Genomic DNA, 27,563 nt, shown 5'->3' on the forward strand with positions numbered 1-27,563 from the left:
TTATGTAATGCAAAAGCAAAAGCAAACAGAAACTAATAAGTTTTAATACGGTGCTTCTTTTTCTATAATTTTAGGACAATGTCCCTCAAGAAGTAGCTGATGCCCACTTCCATGGACTAATGGAAGAGCAAAGTTCCATCTCGGTTCTCCCCTTTTCATTGAGACACTACAGACGTATTGATGGAAGACCTGCTTGAACTTCTCAAGTTACATTCTGCTGGGACAAGTGCAGTTCCAGCAAGCAAGTATTTTTTGGAGAAACCATTAGCTGGTATTTTAGATCAATTTGAACGGCATCATTACTGCAGAGTATGTACTAAGTCCCAGCGACCTGCAGTGAGAGTGAGCGTGAGAGTGAGTGAAAGTTTGGAGTCCTCGTGTTTGTGTTGTCCCTGCAGCCATTACACTGAGGAATAAGTCATAGCTATATTTTGTACAGGTGATTATTTATTGCTGCTTTTATTTATTTACTCATTGCTGTATTTATTTTATTTACTTATTTTTTTTTTTTTTTATATATATATATATATATATTTTACCCATTATGTATGTTTTTACAACCTAAACAATTTTTACTGATTCTTTTTGTTTCATTTCTACTATTAGTATTTTAGTTCACTTCAATATCTTAGTATGATCTGGACCTGTAAGAACTTTTGGATGATGTGTGATAGGTGCCTCTATGTTCTTCTCATAATTGTTTATGAGGACTCTACTACAAACAAAATCTACCTCTGGGTACGAATAAAGTAACTTGAACTTGAACTTGAACTTGGCACTTCACAAGAATCACAAGAAACACTAACATGTGTGTCATATTCCTCATCCATAACAGTAAAAGCCAGTTCACAGGAAGGACAATTCTTTATCAGTATTACATTAAAGGATCAACTGAAAGATACTGTTGAGAATCAGGGTATACATGATCTCTGTTTTCGTGCTAATGACAGTAGGAGGCATGTAATAAATGACATATGTGATGGCACCTTATATAAGACCTTTAAATGAAACAGTGAAGAGGATTTCCTGTCCCTTACATTTAATTGTGATGGAGTCTTTCAGTCCTCTAAATTCAGTATTTGGCCAATGCTGTGTTGTGTTAATGAGATACCCTCTGAGGGTAGAGATAAGCATGTAGTTATGATTGGACTTTGTGGTGGCCTGTTTGTGGTCTGTGTCTGTGCTCTGGTGAGGCTGGGCGTGGCTTTGCTGCTGGTCAGAGCTGTGCCGGTCCACACACCTGCAGCACATTGAGTATAATCAGCACCTGCTCTTACACCCAGACCTTCCTTCTGCATGGTGCAGGATTATTGGCACCAGCTCTAGTGGTACTTGATCGCTCTCAATATCTCTAGTGTTTTTGTATTTAGAAAGCTTCCTTTTGTTGACTCGCCAGCACTTAAACCCTGCCTTCCTCCTCTTCCAGTGTGACCGGACCATACCTGTGAACCAGCTCCTCAACCACCCAGCCTCCCGCACCTCTGCCACCCCTCACAACCTCTACTGCCTGAGCGGGCCTCCTGCGTAAACTGTGAGTCTAGACCTGCACCACCCTGGGAACCACAAGTCACTACCTGTTTGCCGTCACTTTTGGGTCCACCTGTTCCTTACTACAACCGTCATGTACTTTTATGTGCTTTGTGGTTTGGATCCAAAAACCAGACATGACTTGCTACTATAAACCATTTGTGGAGGAATATGTCAATATTTAACAAGCTGATTTTGAGTGGCAGCATCCTATTGATCAGTCATGGAGACACGTGAAGGTGAACATATTGTGCTTTGTGTGATGAAGTGGCAAGGTCATGACTACAGAACTTTAAAGGAATAGTTCACTCTAGAACGAAATTCAGTCATTATCGACTCACCCTCATGCTGATGAGAAGTCCGGTGTAGTTTCTTATTCCTCAAAGTGCAGCTGGAGACCCGCGGGGGTACTCTCCGGCAACAATAATCCATATAATGAGCGTCAATGGTGCCGGAGAGGAAAAAGTCCATAAAACTACACAAAAACTTTGTAATATTCCTCCATACTGCTCGTCCGCTGCAAATCCAAGTGTCCTGAAGTGGCGACATCCAGAGTTTACTCGAAACAACGTCATTTAGTACATTTTTCAGTCACTATGCTATATCTGCCTGGAGGCACACTCCGCGAAACTCCTGCTATGAGTTTCAAAGTTTCAAATCACTAGTGCAGCAGATCCCTCTTGTGTTTGTGCGTCGCTCGGTGGCTCACAGCAAGAAGTAAATACCGGTGTGTATCTATCGCAAGTCTCGTTCATCTTGTCCGGCACAGCTTCCGTAGTGCAATCGGCTGCGAGGGAGACTCACGTGAACGCGGAGCGTGCCTCCAGGCAGATTTAGCATAGTGACTGTTTATGCTTGAAAAATATACTAAATGACGTCGTTTCGAGTAAACTCTGGATGTCGCCACTTGGATTGCAGCGGACGAGCAGTATGGAGGAATATTACAAAGTTTTTGTGTAGTTTTATGGACCTTTTCCTCTCCGGCAACAATAATCCATATAACAAGCGTCAATTGTGCCCGAGAGTACCCCCGCGGGTCTCCAGCTGCACTTTGAGGAATAAGAAACTACACCAGGGATCTCATCACCATGTGGGTGAGTCGATAATGACTGAATTTTGTTTTAGAGTGAACTATTCCTTTAAGCAATTTAATGGTTAATATGGCTGTGGAGTCTGTCTTCACCCTTGAGTGCAAACAAGTAAAAGGACAAGGAAACTCAAGTTTACACATGTTCATATGAAAAACCAAGTGACAGAAATCATAAAACCACAGTGGAAATAGGACAAATTGCTGCAAGAGAAAGGAAGACTATATTGGGCATAAAGGGCCCATCTGACCATTGTAGATTTAGCAAATTTTGATCTAGTCAATTGGATGGTCCCTGACTATATGCACTGTGTGTTGCTTGGCGTGTACGGAAAAATGTCGATATTAAGGATCGATTCTAAGAGCTATTCTGAGCCATGGTACATTGGCACACAAACAGCAATATTGGACAGACATTTCTTGTCTATAAAACCTCCAGGTATTCCCTGAGAGCCCACGAGTGGCAACACTGGCATACTTCCACAGAAGTATCACTCTCATTGGGCATTACTGATAGAGGACATAAGCATTCTGTTGGGGTCTGAATTAAATACAGAACAGATAAATCACGCCCATGATGCATTAGTGTACTTTGTTGGAGGTGTGCAGTCACTGTATGGGGAAGGGCACACGACATGCAATGTTCATTCACTTCTGCATTTAAGCCAAAGTGTTGTGCCTTTGGGTCCATTGTGGGCTCACTCAGCCTTTTATGTTTGAAGATTTCAATGGATACCTCCTGAAACAAGTCAAAAGAATTCAAGCTGTACCACAACAAATATGCAAATGAGTGGTGTTATCCCATGCTTTTCCCCATTTAGAAAAGCAACTCCTAACAAATGCACCTGCAGAAGTTAAAGATTTCTGTAATTATATGAGACCCGAAAAGCATCACGTCAAGAAGTTTGCAAAGTTCACTGAGGTGACTGTCCTTGGTCCATCAAATGTAAGATTAATATCTGTCTGAGAGGTTCCAACAAACTCTGTGGCCAATTTCTACAAGATAATTGCTGTAAATGGAGAAGTCATTCATGGTCATACCTACAACAAAAGAAAACAAATAAACAACTCTATTGTGCTCTTGAAGATTGGAAGTATTTTTACAGTCTCCCACTTTATTGACATGGGTGATCAGTGTTTATACACCAGAGGACACAACTATGGCAACTGCACAGTGCAGAAGTTTGCTAGAAATTACCTTATCAGAACTCTGCTGTGCTACATGTCAACTGTCCACTTTCCCACAGGCTTTCGCAAGCTCATAAATCCTGGCCAGATAGTGAGACCACATATGTATATTCAATGTCCTCAGTCCAGCTTGATTGAATGTCGGCTACTGAAGACATATTACTGTAAAAGAATGACTGTGAACTAAATGTGAAGATGGTCACTTCAGGTTTCATTTAAGGTTTCTGAGCTGGAAAGTAACTAATTGCTATTACTGTAACTGTATTGTAATTTAAGGTGAGAGACACTTCTGTCAAATCTATTACCAATGTAACTATGATGAAATGGTACATATGAGAGTGAAGAGTTTACTACAATATACATTTATTCTTCTTTGTACATTTTGCAATGCATGTCATCAACATTTATGTATTTCAATGTAACGTCATAGGGACAAATCTATCTTTCTTTTTTTTTTTAAATTTAAAAGTAAATATGCAACTTGTGTGCATCATATGCTAATTTTAATTCTAAATTAATTAGTAGATGTAATATTTAGGTTCATCTACAGCCCCTGAAAAACATGCGCTCAAATCTTAGAGGTTTTGTTGGTGTGTAAACACACCATTCAAAGGTGAAAGATAGTTGATTGCTGAGTCTCATTCCCAGGTAGTCAAATACTGATGAAGAATCAACAACAATCTCTCTATTCTCCAGAATCGCTGACACCCCAGAAACATCTAGAACACAACAGAATAATAAGACAATAAGAAAATCCAGGAAAAAATTAATACCTCTCTCTCTAGTAGTTAAAATCCCAGCTGGAACATGAATTGAAACGGCTCCACAGCTTATTGCTCGAGTAAAACTGCTCAGTGGCCAGTATCCGCAGCAGTAGTAGAGATACTTGGTAGGCAAGTGTAAAAGTATGGACCCGTGCAGAACTGAATGTAAACCACAACAGTGCTTACAAAAGGAGCACAGTCAGCAAAGTCTGTCTGTAATAAACACACCTGAAAGTCTTTAAAGTCTCACAACATATTGAACCTTCAGGGATAACTGTATGCCATGTCATTATTATCTACATCAGTTTAATCAGCGTAACAAGTAATTATCAATTCTGAGTTATCCAATTAGACAATGACCTTTTAATGTTTTTTACATCGCTGCATCATTGAGAGGTTTCGACAGAAAACTTGGTAGACACAGCACTTCTTACTCTGATCAAGACACTGAGCCAGGAGTTGTAAATGCCATCACGTTAACAATGTCTCCAGGGTATAGACAGTCCCCTGCATCTCTATGTAGCATGTTTGTTAAACACTGTTGGGTCAATCACTGCTGTTATGTGAACCTGACTGCCCTGGTGTCATATACTGGCTGCTTTAAAGCAACAATATCATTTTAATAACTTTTGCTCTAATGAAACAAACAATGGGTTTCCCTATCAATTCTCCACCAGAACAATCTGCTTGGATGGGGGATTTTTTCACTCCTATCAGTGGCACACGCGTGCATATTAATTTGGCTTTCATGACCACAAGAAACCTAAAAATATTGTGACATTCTCTATAAACAATGGTTCTTTTGTAATGTCATTTTATCAACATTGCCAACATTCTTGATTAGACTATTTCCTATTAAGTGTGTGTGTGTGTGTGTGTGTGTGTGTGTGTGTGTGTGTGTGTGTGTGTGTGTGTGTGTGTGTGTGTGTGTGTGTGTGTGTGTGTGTGTGTGTGTGTGTGTGTGTGTGTGTGTGTGTGTGTGTGTGTGTGTGTGTGTGTGTGTGTGTGTGTGTGTGTGTGTGTGTGTGTGTGTGAACTAATAGCATTTTAACTGACATACTGTACAAGCAGGAAAACACAGCCAACAGGTTAAAATAACACCTGAACAGGCCTGACGTTAACTTTCCAAATGTCCCTGATGAATTTAAGGTGGAGTAACATTAACTTACGTCGACTCAGCTATTAACTGATTATAAAACAATGCTACTATCGTCCGAAGTAAGCTAGCAAGCTAACACTCTGCTCCAACAACGGTAACTACGATGCATTAAACTATTAATTTCATTCATTTCATCACATTGACGTGACTCCACCTTTCTTTTTCATGTTTTTCTGGCTTGACACAGAAAGTTTCCTTTTCTTTCCAACTCTCATTTTTTGTCACAAGCTCTGAGTGAATGTTGTTGTGGACTTCAACATCGAAATATAAGTAGTAATAGCACTGGTAAAAAAATAGTTATTTATTAATTTTTTTCCCCCCTCGTTTGCGGCGCCCCCCAATGATGACGGTGCCCTTAGCATTCGCCTATACAGCCTATGCCAAGGGCCGGCTCTGTGGACAGAGCCCACCAAAGCTTCTGTTTCTCTGATTACATCCTATTCTGAAATTAAACTTTCAGTTTTGCATCGTGTTGATGTGGTGTTCACGGTTTCTCTCGGTTTTTTTCTTCTTTTCTACTGGTGTAGCTAAAACAGGGCCAGTTTACAAAACAGTTATGAAATATATCGATGTCAATTCCCATCTGCTAATCAATGTTTCATAAATGAGGGCAGGTGTCTCACTGTTGGCTGTTAAAGTTTTACGCAAAACATGCAATCACATAACAAAGGCTTGTGTAACCGGTCTTAGCCCCAAATTGCTATATCAGGCACTGGGTGGTACAGAGACAACATCTATAGAAACCAATAATCAATAGGACTAGTGCATCAGCAGAATTTTAAATTTGCTCACTGGAGAAATGAGTGTTTAGACGCTGAGATATAAGTAGCAAAAGCAAATAAGACTCAACGACAGGTAAGTTTTTTATAGAAAAAATCTTTGTATTAGTTGCTTGAAGACATGAAATGAAATCAAATGTAAACAGAAATAAACGTATGGGGTTATATCAAGTGGTCTTTTATAGGCTTTTTAAAAAAACATTTAAATGTTCATTTGATCCTGGTTTTGGACCTACTTGAAGCTAATTTTTAAACCAATTTCATATCTGTTTTAACCTATTTTAATCTTATTCAAATCTGTTTTTAGATCACATTTTAAACCTACTTTAACTTATTAAAGCAATGAATTTATCATGTAAGCTAATCGTAGATCCTATTTAACATACACTGTGATCCCTTTTTAATCAATTATTTTGTGAGTTTGCAACACACCTTAAGACCTCAAATCAAAATCACCTTTAAAACTCTTCAAGTGAAATGGACTCTTTAAATTACGGCATCCTTTAACAGGTCAACAGAAGATTTTTCTTAACACCTTAAACAATAATCGGGTTTTACTGTTTTCTTTTTAAGTTCAGTGATTAAAAGAAACAGTCTATAATAGGTGTCCTTTAACACTGGCAATTATGAGTCCTACCAGATTCCAGAAAAAAATCACAGTTCAAATCAGGATTGTTTCATCCACTGGGCTTTGCTCGCCACTACTGCTGAACTCCAAAACACAGGAGGCAGAACCAAAAGAAAAGACCCGGCCAGAAGGTTCAATGTTAGGCACAATCTCCCAGCTGGTGAAAAGACACGACTCACAATCTCCAGGTTATCGGTCCCTTTTTGCAGATCTAGGTGACAATGAGAATAAAACAAGCATTATTTTAGCAACTAGCTTCTTACAACTATCCAGTTTAGAGCATATTTATGCAGCTAAGCGACTAGCGCTAGCAATATCTGAGCCGAAAAGAGAACAAAAGACAGGTGAAGTAACTTACATCTCTTTTCGGAATAACACGGTGCACAACGGCTAAATCCTTGTTGATTCAACACACGTGCAAAATATCTCAATGGAAGAACTTCTACCTTTTACAGAAAAAGTAAAAACATCACGTTTTTCCAGGAAAATTCACAGCGCAATGTCGACACTAATCCTTCTCATGTCCATCTGCTAGCTACAGTGGCAGACTTTTTTTTCTTCTCTTCTTTACTTCCATTCACACCGCAAGGCTGAATCCTGATTGGCTCGTTACATCTATCATGTGCGACTCACATGAACAAAAGGTTCACTCAAATGTCACCTGGAAGTCTGCAAAAGGTTATCTAAAGGAAACCCATTTATTGGACCAAGAGGCAAGAAATTTACATACTGGGTGAGTGGGTCATGTGGGTCTAGCCATTGTAGGGGAGTCACTATCTTGATTAATAAACACTTGCAGTGAAAATGTATTAAAGAGACCAGTCATGACTCTGGGAGGATTTTGGTAATGTAAGCTGAAATACAGGGCCTTTCTATTGTTTTAGCGAATGCCTATGCTCCTAACATAGAGGACCCATCATTTTGTGCGTTACTGGAACACAAGATAATAAGAAAATAAGAGCTTTCTGTGTAATAACCATGTTCGGCACCCAAGGTGCACCAAGACAGCCAGATGTTTGGTCTTTTAGGGTTATATAAATTAAGCACATGAATAAAAAAGATTTGCTAATATGTCTTGTATGTATCGCTAATATGTATGTTCATGTATTTTATGAATGGGCACTGCCTCTTCAATACACTCTTCACAGCCCCGATCTATTCCTGCTGTGGTATTTGGCGACTGGTGATCACTTCCTTTTCATGGACTGTTTAAAGCCCTTGTCCACAGAAACATGATCTGTTGACCATGCAGCCAGTTTCCTGATATATTCCTTTCTAATAGGAATGACAGATTGACTGTTTCGCTCGCTAAAGCCCTTTTATAAAGCCATAGATTGCTAAACTGAGCCGCCGCCAAAACCACAACTCTTCCCAATGAATCCAGGGGCCGACAGGGTGTCTATTTAGTCATAAATATGCATGGTGGACTCAATTACTCAGCAAATTGTACGCACGGCCATCCTGACCATAGTTTACTGTGAACCCCCCTCAGAAATGAGCCTGTTATTTATTTGACTCGGCTGAAGGACTCTGATGTGCAGCAGTAATATTTTTACCAGTTTTTGGAGTTTTTTTTTTTCATTTGGTTTCAGAGCAGTTATGGCTTGTGCCATTTCAGTGATTGAAAACAATTGATTTAACTTCACTGAATCCTATTTCTTTTCCTTCATTTTCTTTCACCGCTCTGGAAGTGAGTTAATTGCTATAGAAATCTGAGGAGCACATGCCCTTTGATTGAAAAGATGTCCTAATATCCAGAGCATACCTCCAGTAATTGTTGCCAATATATCACATACAGCAGAGACAGAAGATGTTTTTTCTGAACGTCTCTGATGTTTAACAAGGGCAACCAGGGTGTCTGAGCTGTTAAGCCAGAAGCAACTATACTTACTATTATGTAAATGTCAATAAACATCCAGCCCTCCCATTTCTAAGTAGTAAAACATGTATGTGGCTTCTGTGTATTTTAAATAGGTACTTGATGGATTTGGATTGTTAAACAATTAAATGCATTTCTTCATTATTTTTCATTTGTAAGATTCTGTTGCCTCTTCTTGTCATTATTCAGCGACATCTCACATCAGGGAGCAGATGCTAATAACTGGTGAGAAGTGAGACAGACTGCTTATTAGGCATGCTCAAGCTGAACCAAAACACCACCCACTGTCTTGCAATTATTCTGCAGTCTTTGTCAGAAATTACAGCTTAATTGAACTTTTCACAATCATACCATTACAAACTATTCCTCAGGTCAAAGTTGACTGGGTGGCGAAGGGCACTGAAACTTAAAGACATCATTAGCACTACTCTTCTCTTAATTATCCTCTCAGGCTGGTGGCTCTGCTCAGATGTGAGGTCAATTACAAATATTCTCACTTGCATGGAGGTGCATGTAAGCAGGTGGTGTGCAATTTCAACCTCAGGAAAAAATGAATCGGTTATGAACCAACTGTATATACTAAATACATAAAAATGTGTTCTAATGAAAATATACACATAGTATTTTGCAAAAGGAGATAGGGGAGTTCAGTTGTGAAGCAAGACTATGTACTGTACAGTTTTAAAATAAGTAAAATCACAATTTCCTTTGCCTCCTGGCGTTTAGGGTCAAAGACAAGGTAACTTGTAAATTATTAAGAGATGAGCAGTGCACTGCTGGTTTTGGTCTCTTTCTGGGATTTGTTGACAAAATATAAAATCAGCCATATCCTTTAAACATGCATGAATTGGTTTGTCTTGCAACTGAGATCGACAACAAGCTGTAAAAAACATCACTGACATATCATCACCTCATGGGGAACACGGCAGCAAACCGTAGAATATTTACACATCCAATAGAAAAACAGTTGCGCAACATTAGCGTTTATTGAGAGTCACAGCCATTACACTATTGTAGCCATTGTCTAATATATACTCCACTTTAAGCTGTGTTCTGAGAGGCCGTCTCAACTGGTTCCAGTGGGACTGAGAGGCCAACTGGACATGTTACAGTGGGACAGCGAGACCGATTGGACTGGTTATAGTGGGACAGAGGCCAAGTTGACTGGATAAAGTGGGACAGAGAGGCCTAATGGACGGGTTACGGTCTGGATTGGTTACAGTGGGACAGACAGATTGAGTGGACTGGTTACAGAGGGACAGAGAGGCTGTTTATGGCTATTTAATTTAGCTCTTTTCTGATTAAGTCAGGCTACTCTGAGGAGGTGGCTGAATACTTATAAGTGATAACGGGTTGTATGCGCAGGCTGCAAAGTGCCGGAAATTAATTGTTAGTTTGGACATCAGGGCTCATGCTGCTGATATGATTTCACCAGTGTGTACAGTCCCCTCCAAAACTATTATTACTATACTAACAGTGAGGCCAATTCCTTTCTTTTGGCTGCACACTGAAAACATTTGGGTTTGACATCAAAAGATGAATATGAGACAAGAGATCAGCATTTCAGCTTCTAATTCCAGGTATTTACATCTAGATCTGTTACAAAATGTAGAAGATAGCATCTTTAAATGAGGGTTTAGCGAGTTTCATGGTTTTCAGCATGGCGAGTTTGAAAGAGCGAAAGCGCAAAGTGAAATTGGACCCTTAGGAGTTAGAAGTGTTGGTAGAGGAAGCAAATAAACATTTCAATGAGCTGCAGCAAAGGAATCTGACGGTCACGCAAAGGAACGCCGTGTGGGAGAAAATAGGTGAAAAAGTTAATGCTGTTGGAAAAAACAGGCGAACAGTGGATGAAGTGAGAAGGGGATACCAAGACATCAGAAGAAGGAGTATAATATAATAAAAGGCGTATAATAAAAGGTCTGCAAATAAAACAGGCTTCCATTGTTTCGGCGTCTCCTTCTTGCAACAATAACCGCAGTCATGTGTGTGCATACAAACCATTTGCACCTCCCTTTGAGACGTGGTAAATATAGACGCAGTTTCTATGAGCAAAGTTGTTTTCAGGTTTGATAAATCACTTTGCGTGTGCTAAATTAATATACTTACATTTTCTCCACCCACAACACGCACAATTGCGTGTAAACGCCCCATGTTGCATATTCATTGCTGCAAACTGAATGCAGACGCGCTATTTTGCACCTTTGACAGATGCAACCCTTTTTGCGCACTGTTAGTAAAACAGTTTGTCTGTTTTTGCATGTGCAAGCAGTTTGCACATGTTTTAATACATGCAAACCTTCAGTAGATACGGCCCAATATGTAGTTGCAAATCCTTTGCTTGCAATAACTGCATCAAGCCTGCGACCCACTGACATCACCAAACCTTTGCATTCTTCTTTTGTGATGCTTTTCCAAGCTTTCACTGCAGCTTCTTTCAGTTGTTGTTTGTTTCGGGGGTGTTTTCCCTTCAGTCTCCTCTTTAGCAGGTTAAATGCTCAATAGGGTTTAAGTCTGGAGATTGACCTGGCCAGTCCAAAACCTTCCACTTCTTTCCCCTGCTGAACTCCTTGGTTGTTAGTTTGTTTTGGGTCGTTTCCTTGCTGCATGATGAAGGATCTCCTGATCAGTTTGGTTTCATCTCTTTTTAACTTGGCAAACAAAATGTTTCTGTAGACGAGTTTATTTTGCCGCTGCCATCATGTGTTTCATCAGTGAAGATCAATGAGCCCATCCCAGAAGAAGCCATGCAGGCCCAAGCCATGATATTACCTCCACCTTGTTTCACAGAAGAGCTTGTGTGTTTGGAATCATGAGCAGATCCTTTGTTTCTCCACACATCAGCCTTTCCATCACTTTGGTAAAGGTTAATCTTTGTCTCATCAGCCAATAAAACTTTGTCCCAGAGCTTATGAGCCTCGTCTCTGTACTTTTTGACAAATTCCAATCGGCCTTCCTATTCTTATTGCTAATGAGTGGTTTGCATCTTCTGGTGATTGTGATACTTTCCCTGCTGCCCTCTGGGGGTTGCTGGTGATTTCACTGACAGTTGTTTTTCTTTACAGCTCTCACAATGTTTTGTCATCAACTGCTGATGTTTTCCTTTGTCTACCAGTTCGACATCTGTTGCCGAGTGCACCAGTGGTTTCTTTCTTCTTCAGGACATTCCAAGTGGTTGTACTGGATATGGCCAATGTTTGTGCAATAGCTCCGATTGATTTTCCACCTTCTCTCAGCTTCAAAATTGCTTGCTTTTCTCCCATAGACAGCTCTCTGGTCTTCATGTTGGTTACTACTTTTTAACTATAAATGCAGTCTGCAAAGGCAAAACCCAAAGCTGAAACTGAGTAAACACACAGGCTATTTAGTGTTCGAATAATCATGTAATAGGACACACCTTGGCAGTCACATGTTCCAATAATTTTGCTCACTTGAAAAATGGGTGAGTTCAAACAAGCGCTATCTTCTTAGTTTTTTAACAGATCTACAGTAGATGTAAATACCTGGAAATGAGAGCTGAAATGCTGATCTCTTGCGTCATATTAATCTATTGGTGTCAAACCCAAATGTTTTCAGTGTGCAGCAAAAATAAAGAAATTGGCCTCCCTGTTCCAATAGTTTTGGACTGGAGGGGACTGTATGTTGAATGTAATGCAAATTATTTTGTAGCCTAAAGGTGCTCTTTAATTTAAAAGTAGTATCATATATCATAAATGACTTTACCTCTATATAATCACATATTTATGCATGGATTTTTTGCTCTTGAGTAAAATACACAAGTACTAGTTCCATTCCTGCACATTACACATATTCCTTTAATATATTATTAAAGGGGCTCTATGTAACAATTTGTAGCAATTTTTCATACTTTCATCACTTTTTTATTGACCATATGTGAGCAGATTGTAATGTAACGCGAAAAATGCTTCCCCACTTCTCTCTGTTGCCTACAAACCTGTGGACGACTTGTTTAGGTTGTTTAATGTTGCTGGACTGTGGCTTTCTTTGTGACGGACTCTGCTGGATTTTCTGTGACAGTCCAAATGATGTCACTTTATGCCCATTCTCGAGTGCCCCGTCTCAGTGCCTCTCTCCACTCTGCTTACAGAAAGTAACAGTAGCTAGTGTTTGTTCAGAAATGGCGTCTGTGTTGTGCTGTAAGCCACACCACAGGTTTCACACAGCAGCTGTAAACATTTGACTAGACAGCTTTAATGCAACTAGATCCAGAGAGTCTTGATAAAGTATAGTACATTCTTAGTGCCACTATCTTGTAATTGCTACTTTAGCCACAGTGGCCACTGTTCAGTTAAAGTTACATAGTCCCACTGCAAGCAGAGGAACTGCTGTCCTTGTGATAGATTTTTAGAGCACACTATTTAAGCACACAGCTTATGGACAGTAGAATAATGCTTTTTCTCTTGAACGACCTCATTCTTACTCATATACTGTCCGTCTGTGACAGAGGAGTTACACTGGCTGCTCTCAACAATGTCCCTGCCTGAAGCATCATTGTGTATAAAAGGGTGTAGCGTACGTGGTCTTCCACGTTTAGTAATAAGTCATCCTGAGCACAGCCACGGAGGTAAGAAAAGCAGCAAGATGAGCTTCAGCTGCAATAAGAGAATAGTAACAGATTGTTCATTTCTTGTCTGCTGACTCCCGATAGAAGGCGACGCTGTGCTTTGCTTTCCCTCTGAAGGTCACAGGCACTTTGAAAATCCCGAGCAGTGGTCTGAAAATGAGATTCATTAATAATTATCATTGCCTTACTCCGAGGATACTGCTAATGTTCCTGAGCACCAAATATTAATATTTCAGCCCTTGCAGGCATGCTTTTAAAGCAGTCACTCATTTGGCCTTTCAAAGGGGATACGATGGATCTTGTTCTCCCCTCTTTACCTGGCTTTCCAAAACTCAACCCCCCCCTCTTATGGCTGATGTTGATATGAGAACTCAAGATGTTAGTAGGAAACCGCAGTGACAGCCCCAAAAAGTGTGCTCTCACCTCCCTGCCTGTATTCTTCTTTAGGAATTGAACAGAAAAAGCCAGTCTGATGAATAGGAGCTAATGGCTTATCTGTGGCTGAATAAAAGTCTACTGAATAAACAGCAGCTGGATCCAGTTGCTGCTCCAAATATTAGAAGCGCAGCTGATTATATGTCCAATCACCAGCACTTTCTGGGGGAGTCATTTCACCCCAGCAGGATGTTGAAAGGGGAGAATTTCCAGGAAGGCAGAGCAAATCTCAGAAGATACTGAATGCTGCTGGTGAGAGCTGCCTTTGTGTGTGAAATATGCACATTTCCTAAATCGTATGAATAAAGTCACTGTGCAGTGAAATGCCTAATTCAGTAGACTGAGAAATCCCTCCTTCTCCCTCTGTTGTTCAATACAGTTTCAACAAGGCACAATTGTTGCGTCTTTGGCCTATTTGGTGCATTGCAAGAAAGCATCATTTTGTTGCCATTATATTTGCATTAAGTGAAGGGGGGGGGGGGGGGCTCTGCTGTGCTCTCTACTGTGGTTAGTTGTTAACGTAAGCTTACAGTATGTGTAGTTTTGTAGTTTTGCTTGCGGCTGGTTTGTATAACGAACAGCCAGCAGCGGCCGCACTAATATAGGGTATTATGATCTGTAGTTTCCCCCATAAACACGTCCACTTTTTTGGCTGTCGCAGTCGCACTCCTTCTCCAGAGCCACTCTTCGCTGCCAGAGTGTCTCTGGGTGAGAGAGAGCGAGAGAGAGAGAGCAGACAGGCTGGGTGTCTTAAGGAGAGCCCCCCCCACGATCAGCATCCAAGCTCAATTGCTAAATTGAATGTGTCATAGGCTCTCAAAGAAAGGCAATAATAATGTAATATTAGCTAGCTAACTAGTTAGCTACCAAGGCATCATTAAAGAGGTTCAGCTCAGCCTTAGAGATAGGGTGAGGAGTTTGGACATCCAGAGGGAGCTCGGAGTAAAGCCTCTGCTCCTTAGGGTCAAAAAGAGACAGCTGAGGAGGTTCCAGGATCAGATTAGGATGCTTCATGGAACTGGACTTTAACTTGCTGGAAGGATTATATATCTCATCAATGAGAACGCCTCAGGAATCCCCAGGAGGAGTGGGAAAGTGCTGCTGGAGAGAGGGACGTCTGGAATACCCTGCTTAGCCTGCATCCATTGCGACACAACCATGGATAAGTGGAAGAAAATGGATGGATGGACATTAGCAAAGTAGTAAGAGTTGTTTTATGCTTGTTGGTAAGGAAAAGACCATAATACAGTATATTGAAACATTTCACCCTACCCTTCTATGTCAACAAGAATCAGGACATGGAGGAGTCTAGCTAAGTGGTGGGAGCAAGGGGTGAACTGGAATTGGGCCTTACAGGAGATTCACATACTGTGCAGCAAGACTGACGGTGTCAAGGTTACTGTACATCATGGAGGCTCTTTTTCGAGATGACAGCATTACAGAGCACAGTCCACTTTCAGTTGGGGGATCCCTCACTGCCATTAACATGTGCTTTCATCAGCATCTTAATGCATTGTCCAATTACTGCTTTTCAAATACCAAATACCAATACAGAGCAGAGCAAGAGCAGTCCCACGGTGCCAATTTGGGACACCGCTTGAAATTCAGTTCTTGAATTGGAAATAGAATTCTAACTAACCACTGGTCTATTTCTGTCAGCTGTGCTCTCTTTCTGTGCCTCATGCAGGATTGGCTCTGAACAAAGGCTGCAGTCTATATCTCTCAAACTCATATTGTTATCGGTGAACAGTTTTGCAATTAATGGCAGGCTGAGACACAAACATGCAAAAAAAAGTGTGGGAAATTGAAAGATGCTGAACTCAGATGTTGAACCCCTCTCTATGAGCCCACGGTAAACTGATTGCTCCTGACCCCACGCCTGCTCTCTGCTGAGACTGAATACCAATATGTTACTGGGAAACTTATTTATCTGGAGTAACTTTTCATTTGAGTCGAACACAGGGAATATAAAAGAGCCATTTACTTAATCCCCCTCTCCCCTCCTCTTCTTTCTCGCTTTGGCTTCTTTTTGTCTGACTTCCTTCCTCTTTTCAACTCCTACTTGTTCATCTAGAACCTTTTAAAACTCAAGCTTTTGCCTCTACATTTATTGGGCTTGGTTTGTCTCCGGCTCTCTAGTTTGAAAGGGGAATTTTTTGGCTCAGGAAAAAAAAACATCAGTACATTGCTGTTTGTTCCACTGAGTCCGACTCTTGTTTGTGTTAATGCTCTAAAGCTTTTACTGGGCTGAGGGTAGCCCTGGGAGCTGAGCAAGGGAGGGGGAACAATGCTGTATAAAGTAGACTTAAATGACTAAAGTGGTGGCTTTAAGTTGTTTGTTTTTTTTACCAAATTGCCAGAATAAATTTACATTTCTGCAAACCATGGATATGTTGAAACTTAACTTTATGTTGCAACTCTACATTTCTTTAGGATCAATTGTATGTTGTGACCATGCTGTGCTGTGCTAATCTGGTTAGGTTTAGGCACAAAACCCACTTGGTTAGGGTGAGGAAAAGATCATGTTTTGATTAAAAAACCTGGTTTTGTTGCCACAAACACAGCTGGAAATTGTCCTAAGGTCTCGTTGAAAATATTGTAAGTAGTCTTGAATTACAGTTATTGGCTCAGTAGCCTTCTCACCCAGTAACACCATCATTAACCCTTTTCACCCAATATGAAAGTCCACTCTTATTCATGCCTGTCCTCGTCAGAAAAATGACCATATAAAGGTTGGCTGTGAAAGCTTATTATGAGTCGCATCTTACATCTACTGTTAGACGGCAAACTCTAGCAGCCACATAATTATTATGGCACTAAAGGAGGAAGTCAGGCAGAGGAGGAGGAGTAGTAGTAGTAGTAGTAGTAGTATGAAGTCCATAAGGAGAAGGATGGGGATAGATCTTGGAGAAGGCTAGGTTAATTGAGTCAAGTGAGTTATTTTAACTTTCTAAAATGGTAAAGTGACATCACACAAATAATGTAATGAACAAAGTTATGTATTTAACATATGTACAATCATGACTGAAGTTATGGAAGTAACGGTTATTTTAACCCAAACCATGATGTTTACCTAAACCTAAGTAGTTTTAGGCTGTGCTTGGAATCGCATACTAACTTACTTTTCATACTAACAATGATGTCAAATTGAGTATGTAGTGCATTTCAGCTGTTGAAAAGTAGTTTTTTTTCCAACTTCAATTCCATTTTATTTCTATTTCATCACATAAGTATGCACAAGCACAAAGTATGCTCCAATGTTTTCTGAGATGAGTAGCTCCAAACGTGCCAGCTAACTGCCTTGCTTGTCAGCTTACAGACCACTCTTACCCCACAGTCACTGCTGCCAATGCAGCGGACGACTTCAGTAACATTTCTGTCTGTATCGTATTTATTCTGTTCATTTTCCATTCATATCCAAAAATGAATTAAAATTATCAACAGCTTTGACATCATATGAAATATGTTTGCATATTGGGTTGCAGAGATATCAATTGAAGTCAGCATATTAACCAGCTAACCCCGATCCACTCTGTTCCTCAAGAGGTGACAGTCCAAAAGGAAACGAAACCAATTCTCCCTTCTGAGCTCCCAGTCTGGGCGGAGTCAGCTAATACGATTGCTAGCTCTACAGTTAACAGAACTTGTTAGCTAATGACAGCTATAGTTAGCAGCAGTTAGCGGTTATTCTGGTGATATGATGCCCTGTATTTGTTTGGATTAAGAGTTCAATAGGTGGCCAATTCTTACATATTAAAGCTAAGCTTTTTAAAGCTAAGCGCTGCTTTAGGTAAACTTTATAATACAATATATAGCCAGAGTCCTCCTCCAGCTCTTTTCACTTGCAGTCGCTTCACTTCAGCAGACTCCTCTTTTGCTTCTCGTTTATCTTAATAGATATTTTAGCTTAATTCTTTATTATTAATATTTTTATTATCATTTTTTAAATCAAACTTGCACCATACGCAACATCCTTACTGATGATCTGCTAGTAATAATATACTTAAACATTCTTTAAGTAGGCAGTATGCAGTTTATACTGATTATGTTCTAGGCAGTACGTTAGTATGCGATTTCAAACACAGGCACAGTGTTTTTCTCAGAGGCCAGGCAAGCTCCATACTGTCATAACACTTTTTAAAGATGTCGGGTAACATGTGTTCCACCTGCCTCTGGAAAGGTTTTCAACCATGCTCCCATTACTATGTTACATTTCAGTGAGGCCAGGGGGCATATATTCTGCCCTCACTATTGCATATATGACATTTTCCTGTCATTTCTGAAGCTTAACACCTTGTTGTAAATTCAGAATCCGAGGGGGTACATACAAATCAGACAACTTAGGCCTGCATATTGCTTTCTGCAACATCCTCAAAAATCCATTTCTGTTATTGGCAGGGCATCGATTCCCTGTAAATGGATGGTGAGTCCAGGCGGGGACAGGAGATGATGCGGGGTGTTACCGCAGGAGACGCACACACACACACACCACAGAACTGGTTGATAAGTGTCTGTGAGCCATATGGGCCCTGTTCATTGCAGCACCATTAATCCAACACAGTATGTCTGCTTAATGCTGTGTGCCATGAGGAGAGGCAACACTTATCATTTTTAACGTCTCTGGTCAGACATGGCTGGCAAGGATTGCTCTCCCCCCAAAAAAGGGAGGGTGTAATCAGACTTCACTTTAAGAGTGTAATTTAAAGGGTCGTTTCACTTGCATTATGAAAAAACATGCCGACACTTCAGAGGTCACTGTGTGTGGCTGTGGCAGTGCATTTAGAGGCAGCAGACCAGAGACCTGCACAGGTCTGTTACAGCCTATCCTAACACTCAGATGAGGTTAAATCGGATCAGTTTAGTTCTGTTTGCATTGCTATGTGAGTCTCAGGGCTGTGTATCAATTGGTAGGACCCAAATGGATCTGAGCTGACTCTGATCACATGGTGCCTGGCTGATCCTGGTGCAGGAAAAATGACATGTAGTCTTTTGCTTGACTGATAAAGAATCTTTTGGGCCAGTACAGACATCAATACCTTGGAGTTTAAAAATGCTGTGTGTGTGTGTATATGTATATGTGTATATGTATATGTATATGTATATGTATATGTGTATATATATATGAGAGAGACATTTTTTTGTATTTAATTAGTACAGAGCCTTTAATATAAAACCTATGTCAGACATTGCATTTTAATACACCATACATATATACTAATATACAGTATTTGCAATAAACTAATATCAGCTGAACACTGTTGGTGTTCTCTCTACTGTATTTAGGTCTATCCTTTGTCTTGTTTGAATCTGCTGGATCAGGTTGGACTGTCCTTGCATCCATTTTAGGTTGGGTCTCTTTATCTGAAAAAGGATTTCTGTACGTCAGGTTCAGATAGCTGGAGTTTCCTGTTTATTTTAGGTTCAATGCCAAAGTTCCTAAAATTCTCACTTTATACGATATGCGAGCATGGGAACCAAAGTTTGGTTGAGCTGAAGGAAAGATTGTGGTTACAGCAAATAAACTGGGTAAAGGCAAGATTAGGCTAAGGAAACAAAAACAGGTGGATAAGGAGGATTTCATTAATATTTATGATTTGAGGTGTTCACACTCTCTGTTTTGGTTCACTGTCACCGCTTTTTGCCTGTTGTAGGCAGCTGTTGTCAGTGAAAAAGCTTTAAAAATCCACTGCACACTAACTGCCCAGCAGACAGATGTAGTTAGTGTCTAGCTAATGAACACAATCGAGCATTTAGGAGCTAAAGTACAAAAAAAAAAATTCTCAAGAGTTGGTATTTAACAAACAGAGCCAAGAGAGTGAATGTTGGACATTCATCAGGTGGACACAAACCAGCCCACTGTCATGCAAAGTGAGCAATAGATCTGCCAGTCCAGTTGAGATCAGTGTGTTGGGGTGACGGTCTGCCTTGCCTAGGCAAGAAAAGCACGCATGTGTATGGCGGTGCAGTACCAGCAGGGGGTGATAATGATAATGATGTGAAAAGGAAACATTTTTTTGTTTCTTGTTCAGTTTCATTTAACTTTTCCAACACTTGTTGTTTCGAGCCTTTTGACTATCAAGGGGTTCAACAATCCTTAAATTCTATAAGATCTCCAACAAAAAAGTTGTAACCTGTTGGCAAGAGACCAGTTCTGTTTTGCTACCGTGATGTTTCTGTCCCTTCTGAAAGCAATGTCACCAAATGTTACATGAACAAGCACAGAGACTATACAGTATGTATTCCAACCAGAGACAAACTACCGGATTAAGTGTTTACATGGTTATTAGGCGCTGTTATTTTCCTATTGAATGGATTATCACCCCTCTTGATGTGATTGATAATTCATATCAGGACAGAATTGGATCAGAGGAGGTCGGATCTTCCGAGGGGATTACACGAGACACTTTTATTCTGATTAGGCCGTTATTCTGATTATTAGGAGAATCTTAAGGTCCATGGAACTGCTGCTAATTAAACAGAATTAATATCCTTTCAGTTATTAACTCATTTTTATGCAGCTCATACAGTCGCAACCCATTAGACATGTTTGAAAACATGTGTACTATTAAATTACCTTCTGATTGATTAGGAGCTAAAAAGGTTATTGGGTAGATTCATCCTCAGGAAACAGTCACATGTCCTAACAACAGAAGGAGAATAAATGTGGCGGAGTGAGCAGTATTGAGCTGTAATCACCACAGATGGGTCGGCATATGACTGTCTTAAACTAATGTGTTTATTTTCAACACACTTGATGCAACATGTGTTAAGAGGTAGCGGGTTTTAACAGTATGTAAGATCCCATAATGCTATAATCCTTTTGTCTTTAATCTTTGTCGTTGCTTGTAGTTATTTTTCCTGCTGGTAAAATGAATCACCTCTCCAGGCACAATCTGCCCATTTGATTCCCTCATGGCAGCATCCTCGGCTGTGAACTAGAAAGCAGCCAGCTGTTGGGGTAGTATGTGGCCATTTGTATATCCCTTTGTACTACTAAGTGCTCATCAGCAATCACCATAACCCCCAGTCATTAGACACGGAGAGCTGCGAGGCCCGTATCAAAGAGAACTTCCAACCTCGCTGTTTAGTCGCGTCCCTGTCACTGGAGATACCCAGGCTGCATGTTGGGACCAAATTACACAACTTAAAACATGATGTCTGTTTTTTTGTAAAGCACTTTAATATTAATGATTTCCATCCAGAAGTGTTCCCTGCATGTTTCACCTTACAGGTGTTTCTCTGGTTTGCCCTCAGCTGGTCTGGTGCATACACAATAAACACCAAGCCATTGTATAATCCTGCAGGGAGGCAGGATCAGTTGCAAAAATGCATGCAGACAGAGAAGTGCTGGGGAAAAAAATCTCATGTTCCTATGTGAGCTGTTGAATTTTTTATTGCTTTTTAATAAATCATAGAAGCTTCCATCCCTGACACTGCACCCAATTGGAAACATATAAATACGTTCCAATTAGCAGAAACCCCTGTTGAGACCAGAAAAGGACTGAATCTAAACAGGTTCATCATAGGCAAAAAAAATCACTCCGTTTCATTTGCTAAATTAAGCAATTTACTTTCCCTGAAGGGAGGCTGCTGATAATCTGCACCAGGAGAAACACTACCAGGGATAGATGATCAGAGCATGTGGCTGTGAGGAGAAATAAAAGAGCAGCAGAACAAAATGAGTGTATCACTGACTGCTTTAATTATAGCCGACCATATGGTGTGAAATAACAAATACGAAGTTAGACAGTCCAACATTATCTCTGTCTGTATCCGAGGCTCCTCCCTCCGTGCGTGCGGGGCTTCATTTGATCAAATCCGTCAACTTGGACCACTTAGACTGAGCCGCACTTTTTTACAACACTGCATTTGAGCAACGCCACAACTTGCGCCGCAGTTCCTCCTCCTCCACCGCCGAGTGTCAGTTTAGTCCCCGAGAAGACAAAGAGAAGAGTGCGGAGTAGGACCTCTTCTCGCATCCACAGCATACTTAATCTGCCGCCAGCAATGGAGAGGGAGGTCATATCTTGTCCGAAGTGGCGCCGTGCGCTTTGGTTTCTGCTTTTCAGCATGCTTTTTCTCTGTCACGCCGCTCAAGCTGACATAACTTGCAGGTCATGCCAGCTTGGACATAAGTGGGGTGCACGGGAATTACTGTCGAATTTCGAATTTGGCGAATCTGCCACAGGATTAAAGGGAGAAGTTTTTGGATACGGGGACAGGCCAGGGAGATCCGGGGCTGCCGGTGCCGAAAGTCGACGGCTCCGTTGCGCAGGTGGCTCCGCTGAATGCGGTCCAGAGCGCGCAGGATACACGGAGCCGAGGTTGAAAAGGAATACAGACGAACTGCACGCAAAAGGCGAATTTAGTGAGAGCGAGTTTGCAAAGGTAAAAGTTTCTCATGTCGAAATGAGTGGTCAGCAGAAGACCCGCGACGGTGCAGGGTTTACCTCTGCCACCTGGTACACGAAGCGCGCCAAAAGGAGCAGTAATGATGATAAATTCCGACCCTCCGGCTCAGCCCAGAGTCAAGACCCGGGAGAAGGCACCATCCCGGCGGCTGGACGCAGAGTTACGCGCTCTGAATTGCGCTGGAGCGGAGACGAGAGGAGAGCCGCCGGTCCAAGGCAGGAGGAGCTAAAACTTAACAGTTCAACGTTCGCCTTGACCGGGGATTCATCCCACAACCAGGCTATGGTGCACTGGTCCGGCCAGAACAGCAGTGTAAGTGATTCATTATATGTACTTTGGGCATCACTGGCCGTATGCGCGAACCGACAGAGGATGGAGATGTGCGATTATGTTGGCCGTCAGGTGCGCACACAGCAGCCTCGAGAGTGAGGAGGCAAATCTCTGCTGCGTTTAAGATGAGCGTGTGTGTGTGTGTGTGTGTGTGTGTGTGTGTGAGAGAGAGAGAGAGAAACACTTGTTTAATTAAATTGCCACCCCCAAATGGGATATTATGGGATGAAGCTGCTGTTTTTCACTAAACCTATTCTCACATCCGTGTTTTCAACGACAAAGACTGATCACTTGGGTATAAACTATAATTGTAGTATATAATATTGAGCTGTAGTACAGAACAGCATCATGAGAATCACAAGACAGTGGTCTGGCTCCAGTGCATTGTTCTACTTCTTTACAGCTGAGATTATTTAAGATTCAATATTTTGATCACAAACTAAAAGAGGCCTAAAAAGGCACTCCTGATCTGGTGAGTGCTTTTTTTTGAAGTAGTAGAGGGGGAGAGTGCCCACCGGTAGAGGAGTGTGTGAAAGAGCGATGGGCTTAATCTCGGGAGCTTCTTCAGTCTGAGCAGCTGAATTGATGTCGGGTTAAAGCTGTTCATGTTGAGCAGGGAGCATCTGTGACCAGAGGGCAGGATTTTCAAGTAGGTTCTAGGGACAGGTTAAACAATTCCAGCCATCCTCTTTCCCTTTCTGAAGCCGGGTTTCCTGAGCCACAAGCCTTAAAGCGCCTGCAAACTTTGGAGCTGCAGCGGCCTCTCTTCTGAGCCTCTTTACTGTATAACAGGTGCTTTAGACCAGAACAGGTAATACGTTGTGGAAATGTTTCTTTTTGCTCTTTGTTTGGATCACATGTCTGATGAACAGTAGAAGCTGCACTAGGGGGTGGGTGTCACACCTCAGTGCTTTCTTGGTTCCACATGTGTTCTGTATGTAACACTGAGAAGGTGTAGGAGGAAGTTCTGATCAAAAAGCTAATATGGATTGTCTGGATGAGATTTATACCTTTAGCCTGCATCTCAGGTTTAATGTTTGGGAGTGTTGGTTACTTTTAATAAATTAAAACAGACGGTTTTGTTGAAAAAAACAAACATCTTCTGATTCTCTTCTAAAGAAAGGTATTGAGACAAATATTGTAGACTTCAAATAGTGATTAGATTATCAGATTATTTTCAGTATGAATTTAACTGTTGATTGTTTTCTCAATTTATCAATTAACTATTTAGACTGAAATGTGAAGAAGAGTGAAACCCACTGATTCTTCATAGCTTCACAGCTCTATCCAACAATCTAAAATCCAAATATAATCAGGTAACAATAAAATACATGACAATTTGTAGAATCAGGGAATGTTCGCATTTTTGCAAAAATAATATTCCCCGGCTGCAAGTCAAAGTATCCTTGAGCAAGACACTGAACCCCAGATTGCACCTTGCATGGCAGCCTCCGCCATCAGTGCACAATGCGTGTGTGAATGGGTGAAGGTGACACTTCAAGTATTGTGAAGAGCTTTGACAGTCAGTAGACTGAAAAAACTCTAAAGAAATTAAAGTCCATTTACCTTTTTTGAAAATATAATTGACACCATGGATCCAGCGTCCAAATTGTTGCAGATTATTTCTATGACGATCGACTTATCATTAAATCAACTAAGTGTTTTCTGCTCCACAGTATTGTTTAACTGTCAGTACTCACACCTGGATTTCATAATGGCACTGATATGGTAAAAAAAAAAAATTCAAATTTCAAATGATGCAGCCCTAAACTGCACATGAACAGATATGGATTACTTATTAAAGTGTCCACAATACAAAAGGTGAGCACCGTCAGTGGTTTTCAGGCGCTTCCACGTCATTGCGACAATGTCAAACATGTCCAGCTTTTCTTACAAGCAGTGCTTCCTTCTGCAGCACATCTTCTGGTGGAATTGATTAACATGTCCTCCTATTCCTTGTGATTAAAAGCACAATATGGGAAAAAAGGAGTAAATTTGGTATTAGAGTTGAAGGATGTCGTAATTGTTTGAAAACCAACATATGCATTTTGGTGAAATCTCTGCTTGAGTCCCTGAGCAGCCTGTCTCCTCCGAGCGTTATTGTATCATTCTGCGCAGTGTCATCCACGGTGCAACAAATTTTACTGCCTGTTTTACCAGCTGCCTTTAATGCAGCATTTTGTCACTCAATGTAGGAGAAAAATAGAGGGAAAAAAAGCTTTGTCTCATGTTGAGTCCAAACCTGTACAAACATGCTTTACGTTGTATCCCAACACGATAGTCTTTGCAATTTTAGATTATTGCTTTAAAATGTAATTAGCATGGAAAGAAGAGAGTCTTCGGGCAGCTTAAAAAAAGGCACCAGAGTACAGTTCAGATGTATCTGTTTGCTGCGAGGGCTCATATCTCAGTACACCGGCTCCTTCTACTTCAGAGTCAGAATATGATTAGCATTGACGGAGAATCGAAGGCAATGAAACATATAAAATTGTCTTTTAATCCCACACAATCAAGGTGCTGTAAAAAAAAAAAAGTATTTGTCTGGGCTGTCCATGAGTCAGTGTCCTGACTGTTCCACAACTGCACAGCTCGATGTAACACCCACACCACTTAGCCCTGTCTGTAACAAAACCAATTACAGTCAAACACGTATCACCAGCTCCCATGCCCTCCACTTCGCTTCTGACTGAAATTCCATCCTGTGCCTCAGGTGTTTCTGTGGGCCTAACAAACTACTGTATCTCATGACAAAAAGCAGAGGCAGAAAAAAAAATCCTGAAAATGCCAGAAACAAGATTTCCATTTTTTTGTGATTATTTGTGCTTTTCTGCCTCTGCCAATTTTTGTTTACCCTTGAAACAAAACTCCCATTACTATTTAGCACCCCTGTTTGATTCTGTGATGTGAATAGATGTGTAACTATGAAACCATTTGCCCCTATTCTTTCAGTCACACACACACACACACACACAACTTACTGGCGGCTGTGCGAGAAGAGAAGATCCCGATTAAATATGTAGAGTTGTTGCTATAAGCGGGAACAGACATCCTCAGTCTGTACAATCTGAGCTGTTGTATAAATAAACAGATGAGTCAACAACATACAGATAAGGCCTTCCTTTGCTGTTGTTAATATTTAACCTTTAAGGCATTTACAAAGCTTGTTTTTTTTAACAATTCCACATTACTGAAAGCCTGTATGCCAGATCGGATGGAAGGTTATAATTATGACTCATGAAACGTTGGCCACGGGAGTCATGTAAGCCTCGTACAGGAAGCAAACGTAATATGAGTAAAAATGACACACTCTCACACACACACACAGCAGATGAATGGACTGAATTTAGAAAGTGATAGTGTGTGTCATTAAAATACGAGAGGATGAGTCAGTATGTCTTACCTCTTATGTGTGCTTGCACAATAATTTGGATAGAAATAAGATAGTAAATAAATGAGTTGCCTTCAACTCTGAATGTTCTGACTTCAAACTTCTCCTGAGTCGAACATTCCACCAAAAGTCCACAGTCTGATCATGACCCCAGTTTTGTATCAGGCAGTCACCGAAAGCTTTTCTAAATCTGACTCACCCTTGAAGGGAATGTTACCCGGAGTTAAACCAAACTGTGTTTTTAGTACATTCAAGGATATACTTTGCAATTCGGTTGTCATTTTTTTTAATGTATCCACTAGAGCTGCAAGGATACATTATTAGTTGTGTTAGTGACTAATAGATTAATCGCCAACTATTTCAATAATTGATTAATCGCCAACTATTTCAATAATTGATTAATCAGTTAGAACCATATTTAAGGAAAAAGAATTTCAGATTTCAGCTTCTTTAGATCTCAAAGATTTTCTGGTGTCTTTAATCCTCTGTGACAGCAAACTGAACATCTTTGGGTTGTGGAAAAACTTTTATATACAACAACTAATCCACTAATTGAGAAAATATTTGACAGATTAAAGAATATTGAAAATAAGCGTTAGTTGCAGCCCGAGTACTCTCTCTAAACCTTTCCTTTGTGTCTGCTTCAGTAACTGATTTCTCTCCACTCTCCACCAAGATGTTTGACAGCTCCCCGAGAACTGGTGTGAGCTTGTTGCATTCAGCAGTGTAGGTGGACAGCAGTGTAGTGATGGTAGGGAAAGACTGAAAGAATGAATCGCTCTACAGTTGAGACATTCATCTCCTTCAGAACCAGGAGTATAAAACAGTTTTAAACAATCAAAAATTATGCCATTTATTTCAAGTAAATAAAGATTTTATCACAAATTAAAATATTTGTTTTATGCAATCGGCTTTAATTTATAATTACAATGATTTATATTCCCAAACTAAAGGCTGAGTTGAGTCTCAGCATAAAATTAGTAAGTACACAATAGAAAAAAAGAACACAACAAAAACTCATGTTATTTCACAATTATTTCCCAGTTACATAGGTTTTTAACAAAAAGCTAGGTTAGCCACATTTATTTTGAAGATAAAACAAAAGATATTAGCCAACTTCCCTTTGTAAATATTCATCACTTTTTACAGACCGACTTCCTGGTTTGACCAACCACACTTGACACAAAATAGTCATAAAAGAAGGCAAATATTTACGGTGGGATTATAAGTGACATCAACCGTGCTCTCATTTTTGGTTTCATCTCCGAAAAAGTGTTAGTTTGCAACCTGTGTGATCGACTGATTGCTCGTTTGTTGCCCTAATGGACGTATTTTTACATCTCAGCAATTATTATATATAAGTTTAATGTTAGGAAAAAGACTCCCGCACACTGTCCACTTC

General features: G+C 40.5%; 1 protein-coding gene across 7 annotated transcripts in view; it reads left to right on the plus strand.

Moving 5' to 3' along the window:
• Nucleotides 1-1,240: 1,240 nt before the first annotated feature.
• sorcs1 (sortilin-related VPS10 domain containing receptor 1) overlaps nt 1,241-27,563 on the plus strand; it is a gene marked incomplete at its 3' end in the record, with an annotated part of 231,547 nt that continues 205,224 nt past the window's right edge. For 5 of the 7 annotated variants that reach the window (XM_084342460.1, XM_084342459.1, XM_084342461.1 and 2 more), the window contains exon 1: nt 21,940-22,755. In XM_084342460.1, coding sequence (XP_084198586.1) covers nt 22,039-22,755 — 717 coding nt within the window. In that variant the 5' untranslated portion in view covers nt 21,940-22,038. Of the gene's footprint in view, nt 1,329-1,426; nt 1,532-21,877; nt 22,756-27,563 lie in introns of those variants that run through there. The other 2 variants (XM_084342464.1, XM_084342463.1) reach the window with 2 other exon arrangements.

Source organism: Pagrus pagrus (genome assembly GCF_965226575.1).
Source record: "Pagrus pagrus genome assembly, chromosome: 2".
In the NCBI taxonomy this organism is placed as follows: domain Eukaryota; kingdom Metazoa; phylum Chordata; class Actinopteri; order Spariformes; family Sparidae; genus Pagrus; species Pagrus pagrus.